General features: G+C 36.8%; 1 protein-coding gene across 1 annotated transcript; it reads right to left on the bottom strand.

Moving 5' to 3' along the window:
- Window positions 1–1,224: 1,224 nt before the first annotated feature.
- On the bottom strand, window positions 1,225–3,356 carry LOC120296156 (receptor-like protein EIX2). The gene is made up of 3 exons (XM_039317822.1): window positions 2,743–3,356; window positions 1,371–2,280; window positions 1,225–1,242 (listed from the first exon to the last, which is right to left on the bottom strand). The coding sequence occupies exons 1-3, from the start codon at window positions 3,354–3,356 to the stop codon at window positions 1,225–1,227; spliced, it is 1,542 nt and encodes a 513-aa protein (XP_039173756.1).
- Window positions 3,357–6,948: the final 3,592 nt, after the last annotated feature.

Below are 6,948 nucleotides of genomic sequence, written 5' to 3'. Positions count from 1 at the left end.
GCCATTAACTTCTTAATGGCTTTGTTAAAAGATTCATGAGTATGCTCGAAGAAATTTTCGACCACACTTATGCAATCAAGTCTTATTTAATGTGACAGTGCATTACATGTGTAGTGCACTCAATACACTCCCGAATTTTATCATGCAGATTTCTAAGGGGGTTGATAAAAAATAGGAGTGTATCTTCAACCGTAGTTCCTTCCACCTTGACCGGTCCACAAAACTAAACATATTCATTCTACCACACACTAGAAATTAACAAGAGAGGAAAAAGAAAAGTCGAAGGCTTAAAACACGTTCTGTTTATTGATGTGAACGAATTTTCTTCTGTCCATCCGATAACCTGAAGCAGTTCTTCAAAGTGGGGCAAGTTTCTCCAGCTCTCTAACCCTTCTGGTACACATGCCCAAAATAATCAACAATGGCTTCGACCAAGAAAAGATGCAAGAAATTGGTTAGCAAGAAAGGGGCAAGAAAGGGGAAAGTATTACCTACTAAACAAGCTCCTTTTCACGTCGTGGGAATGTTCTCTTGAACCAAAGCATGGTGATCATTGTTGTCATTGAAAATTTCTCAATGGCCTTATCCATCGCTTGGAAGTAAGAGACCCTCCAAGATCCCTTGAAGTGTAGGACGCTATAGAATCCTAGAAATCCCACCGTAAAGCCAGGTCCCAATCCCGCATAGAACCAATTGCGGATATCCAAATCACCTTCGCTAGGCTTATCTCCACCGGAATTATCACCGTTGCGCCCATTACTACCAGGTGGCTCGTCTCCAGGACAAGTATTCAGAAGAGGAGCTCCACAGAGCCTGTCATTGCCGCGATAAACGGATTCATCGTCCACGGTGTGCAGATGATTGCCAGACGGAATAGGGCCAGAGAGTCTATTGAAGGATAGATTGAGATGACTAAGGAAGTCCATACTGGATATGCCCGGAGGGATGGTACCCGACAATTTGTTTCTGGAAAGATCAAGAGATTCTAAGTTTTTCAGGTCACCAATATTTGAGGGGATATATCCACTCAACCTATTCTGAGAGAGGTTCAAATTTTGAAGTCCAACAAGCTTAGTGAACTCTTTTGGTATTTGCCCATCCAACATGTTTGCTGAAAGATCGATTGAGCAGAAGTATTGAAGCGTAATCCCATAGATTTGGCTAGTTCCTTTTGTGTTAACCATAACCTCGATATCATACATATAATCATCTCCCTCACTCTCTTTAAGCATAGACAAGAACCTATCAAAACAATTGGGAATGGGTCCAGAAATGTAATTCTGTGCTAGGCTCAAGAATTGGAGATATTTAAGTTGGCAATATTGGGGAGGAATGCCCCCAACAAAGCGATTTTTCTCTAAATTGATCACTTCCAAAAGAGATTGTGGCCCAAATGGCGGTAAACTACCTGTAAATTCATTGTCACTGAGATCAAGGACACTCATTGCCTGTATATTTGACAAACAGTTTGGGATTTCTCCAGTAAAGCCATTCCCGTGTAGGCTAAGAGCGAACAATTGCAGATGGCACAAGGATTTTGGAATCTGGCCATTTAACTTGTTATCCCCAAAAAACAAATATCCCAACTCTTGCGATGCTCCCCAACATCGAGGAAGTTTCCCAGACAGCTGATTCTTTGAGAGATTAATTCTACCCAGCCAATTTAACTTACACAAAGAATTTGGAATGCCACCGGTGAGATTATTACCCTTAAGACTCAATTTTGTTAATCGTGGCATCTTGTCTCCGATGTCTTGGGGAACTTGGCCTCTAAGCATGTTGCTTGAGATATCTAAAGTTTGAATCGTAGAGCAAATGTCGTAGAGCCAATCAGGAATGGCACCTAAGATGCTCGCATTTGACATCCTCAACACGGTGACATTCCGCTGTGTTTGAAGCCATTTTGGAAATTCAGGTCCCACTTTGCAATCTGACAAATCTATCTCGCGAATTTGGAATGGTGGAACCCATGCAGAGCTCATATTTAATATGAGCTTATTGGAAGAAATGTCTAACCCGGTCAAGCTTTTGAGATTTTCAAAGTGAAGTTCCCCAACAACTCCACACAACAAATTATTCCCCAAATAAAGCTCCTTTAGATTCGATAGTTGCCCAATGCTCTTTGGAATAATCCCATTCAATTTGTTATGATCTAGATACAAACTTTCTAGAGATGATAGCTCCACCAAATTAGCAGGAATAGAACCAAAAATCATGTTACGTGAAAGAGCAAGGTACTCTAATTCTTTGAAATCTCTGAATCGATTTGGCAAGTCTCCGCTAATATTATTTAAGGAAACATCAAAGATCTTCCACTTAATTTGTGTGCAACCAAGTGAATCGCCTAAAATGTCTGAGATATTCCCATTTAATAAGTTACTGTGTAAATTTACCGATTGCAATTTGCAAAGACTGCTCAAATTTTTGGGAAAATCACCTCGTAACGAATTCCCAGACACATCCAAGGAGACAAGCCTTTGATTATTCTCGATGATTGTCGTGGGAAAAGGGCCTTCGATACCAAAGGGAAAATCGCTGTCCCCACAGGTGGTGGACAAATCAATATGTTCTAGTTTACTAAAGTTATAGATCCAAGGGGGAATAGAATGTAGATTATTGGACCCGAAGCTGAGAAATCTAAGAGATGTGAAATTGGCTTGCAAAGAGCTAGATATATCGTGCAATCTACAACAGCTCAATTGTAAAGATTGCAAAGATGGTAGAATGTTAACGGGACCAAACCAATCTTTGACCTTATAAAGGTCAACACCATACATGTGCAAATATTTCAAGGAAGATAATTTCGACACCCAATCAAAGTCATTCGAGGTTAAATGACCCATATAGAAGTCACTACTAAGATCCAAGTATTGTAATTTGGAAAGGTTATTGAGCTGCCTAGGAATATCTCCGTCGAAGCCTGCATATGACAGGTTAAGATACTCCAATTTCTGAAGAGAAGCAAAGAACATTGGGATTTTTTGGGTTGAAAAGTTGTTGCCACTGAGGTCCAGATACTTCAAATACTTCAGATTAGTTAAAGAAGGAACTATGTTACCTCCCAGCATGCTCATGCTATTATCTGAAGGTATGAACATGCTACGAACATCAAGCTTCAGGACATGACCGGTTTTCTTGTTGCATTCAACTCCTTCCCACTTGCAACATTCCTCTCCGGTCCATGAGGACAGGCGTCTCGAAGGATCTATAAGACCATGCTTGAACTTTAGAAGAGCTTCCCTCTCTGCACCAATACAGCTTACATTGGTTGAAGAGTTGGAATGACCGAATTCAATTACTTGAATGACAAAGATTGCCCATAAGACAGTAGACACAAGGCCATCATAAGACGCCATAGGTTCTTTGGGACCTGAGAACAAGTATTGCCTTAATCAAGTGGATAATCGTCTTTGATATACTAAGAAAAGAGTCATTATATAATATTGATGCGGTCATTTTGTAACCCATGTCCACCATGATTTCCTAAAGGATGACTCCAACTTTCCAAGTCAATGCCTTCCAAGACCCGCCGGCCAAACGGTTGATCCATCAAATCAACCCAAAACACATATTCTCTTTAATCTTTGTAATAAGGGTCAAAGGAGGACGACAAACAAAAACGAAGAAAGAGGGATGCAGACGGCACTGCGTGCCTCTAAGACTGGCTATTGTCTTCTCCAATTTATTTAAGCAACTATAGATTAGTAATCCATACTATGATATAAATGCAACCGAGAAACTTGGTGAGAACCTCTATGCAGCTAGGTCTCTCCATTTACTGTTGAAGGTTTTTCATTTTTAAGAAGACAATCTCTCCATTAGAATGACTAGTGAAATAGCACACTCGTGTTAAAAAGAAAGGCGAAAGTTCTTTTATATGGAAAGGAAAAAACCAGGAAATTGATTCAAATGGTTATTGCATTACACGAAAATTGGAAAGTTACCTTTTTTTTTCATTATTGTTTCTGTAAAAACTGTTCTGGATGCCACATATGAACGATTTTATTGTTCCAGAATGTATCCTAATTTTTTGGCCAAGCCGTTGGAAGAACCTCTTAGATCTTTAATGTACTGGATCTCATATATGCCTTTTGGACTAGATAATTAATCTCATATCTACATTCAATTTTCCCCAATTAAAATGGCAACGAGAGGCTTTTTGACATTGATAACTTTGAAAAAACTGTTGGTAAAAAGAATAACTTGTGGCTTTTTTTCTCCACGTGACATGTTGGTAATTTATCAAGATTTTTCTGAAATCATCAATTTTTTACGGTTGGCAAATTATCAATTTTTGTACTAACTTACCAACTTTTATTTGCATAGCTTACTAACATTTCAAATTTACTAACTATTACATGAAATTTTCAATCTAAAGTAGAGTAATTTACCAACTTTTGTCCATTAAATTATGAATTTTCATTTGAATTACCAACGTTTAATCATTCTTTTTTATTTATTTAATTTTTATATTGGGTTATTAAAATTTATTTGCTCTGATTAGATATCCCTTTAAGTTGCTGACTCTTTTTTTAGAGATTGCTAGCCCAAGTTGGCATGGCTCATCAACTGAGCTAATTTTCTGTTATCAAATGGAAAGAAAGAGAGTAGTGTTGAAGAATGACGACAACGGCAACATTATATCATTTGAATTATGGTGAGGAACGCGGCTCCAAAGAAACTAAATTTATCAAACATTCTATTCTGATGTAATTTGTGTGTTATAGTTATAAGGACACCATTATGTGCAATTTGTTTTTTTTGTTTTTTTTTCAAATTATGTGAAGAGCTACTTGTATTTTAATTGGTTTAATTGAATAAGAGTTTTTCATTAATTTTCTTCAAGAATATTTTTATTATTTGACAAAAAATAGTTTCATTTGTTTAATTATTTTTATTTGGAAAAAATATAAATCAATTTCTAAGAAAAGCCTGCCCCGGGTCTGGCATGTGGGCTAGCACGACCTAGCGCCCAACTCAACTGTTGTGTGGATTTCTATCTCCACCAATTCTTTCTTTTCATAAATGATCTATAAGTTGGAAGCGTGAATCTTGAACCAAACAGAATTGCCCAGCCTATAACGACAGTTTCGAGTGAGAATGTTCACATGGCTAAGTCATAATTACCATGAATTTTAAGTTTATAAGCAGATTATATGACATACACTGTACAGGTTATTATGTGTTCAATGAAAGGAAGTCGTGAACATCATCATCAAAGTGCGATATGTGTCATGGATTTTAGTCAAAAAGGGGAAGAGATTAACGTGGTGATCAAGCAAAGTTAATCGCACATTATATTTTATCGATCAAAGTGCAATATGTGTTTAATTAAATGGTTAGGAGCGTCACAAGAATTGACTGGGGAGAGTGATTTGCTCTTATTAGCTATCCCTTTAAGTTGCTAAGTCTTTTTAGAGATTGCTAGCCCATGTTAGCATAGCTCATCAACAGAGCTAATTTTCTGTCATCAAATGGAAAGAAAGAGAGTAGTGTTGAAGGATGAGGACAACGGCGAGATTATATCATTTGAATTATGGTGAGGGACACAGCTCCAAAGACACTGAATTTCTCAAACATTCTCTTGTGATGTAATTTGTGTGTTGTCGTTACAAGGACACCATTATGTGCAATTCGTTTTTTTCAAATTATGTGAAGAGCTGCTTTTATTTTAATTGGTTTAATTGAATAAGAGTTTTTTCGTTAATTTTCTTCAAGTATCTTTTTATTATTTGACAAAAAATAGCTTCATTTTTTAATTATTTTTATTCTGAAAAATATAAATCAATTTCTAAGAAAAACCTGCGCCGGGTCTGGCATGTGGGCCAGCACGACCTAGCGTCCAAGTCAACTACCGTGCGGATTTCTATCTCCGCCAATACTTTCTTTTCATAAATGACCATAAGTTGGAAGCGCGAATCTTCAACTAGACAAAATCGCCCACCCTACAACGACAGTTTCGAGTGAGGATGTTCATATGGCTAAATCATAATTACCGTGAATTTTAAGTTTATAAGCATATTATAAGGCATACATTGTACATAGGTTATTCCGTGTTCAGTAAAAGGAAGCCATAAACATCATGATCAAAGTGCGATATGTGTCATGGACTTTAGTCAAAAAGGGGAAGAGATTAACGTGGTGATCAAGCAAAGTTATTCGCACGTTCTATTTTATCGATCGAAGTGCAATATGTGTTTAATTAAATGGTTAGGAGATCACAAGAATTGACTGGGGAGACTTACTTTTAGACTTAAAATATTTTAACATTGACAGTTACACGATAATTTAACTAATACCAACGAGAAGGCACTAAATCTTTTCCAAATCCTAAAGCATGATTAAAAATTTCTAAGTCATGCTTGTCACAACCCATTCGGTCAAGCCATCAAAGACAACGAGACTTCAAAGTCTTGTTTGTTTATAACTTATTAACATTAAAGATTTCAGGAACTTAACCAAAACTTATTGTATCTCCAATGTACAAAGTTTCTATCAACATATATTTACTTTAGAAACTTGAAAACAAAATGTAAGTTGTTCTTATTATTGCGCATATCATCTCTTTGTACGTGCTGGTTGGGGAAGCAATCCTGTAGTCATGCTAGGACTAATGCCATCTAGAACATATGTTAGTGAGTCGTGATAACTGTTTTTCACATGTATTTTGCAATACATGAAGCTTGTGTAAGAAAACACAGGGAACCCCATAAACAGCTGGAGAGATATTTCTTTAGGAGAAATGACATAAATAATCCATGGATTTTAATCCAATATGCACTCTAGTACCTGGATTTTTAATTTGTTTAATATGTTCCATCAACTATTATTAAATGTTCAATCTAGTTTCTAAACTACATAAAATTGTTCCTGTCTTCCTTCCATCAATTCAAGTTAACAAACCTGCTAATGTGAATCTCGATTTGTTAAGTTTGAACAATGGATAAT

Source organism: Eucalyptus grandis, chromosome 7 (genome assembly GCF_016545825.1).
Source record: "Eucalyptus grandis isolate ANBG69807.140 chromosome 7, ASM1654582v1, whole genome shotgun sequence".
Lineage (NCBI taxonomy): Eukaryota > Viridiplantae > Streptophyta > Magnoliopsida > Myrtales > Myrtaceae > Eucalyptus > Eucalyptus grandis.
This window is presented reverse-complemented; position numbering and strand designations above follow the sequence as displayed.

Excerpts from the sequence above, each read along its gene's own strand:
- LOC120296156 (XM_039317822.1), bottom strand. The coding sequence starts at position 3,356 with ATGGCGTCTTATGATGGCCTTGTGTCTACTGTCTTATGGGCAATCTTT. Across the intron at positions 2,281-2,742 it reads CTTTATAAGGTCAAAGATTG|CGGAGACTTGCCAAATCGAT; the intron begins GTTTGGTCCCGT and ends AAATAATATTAG.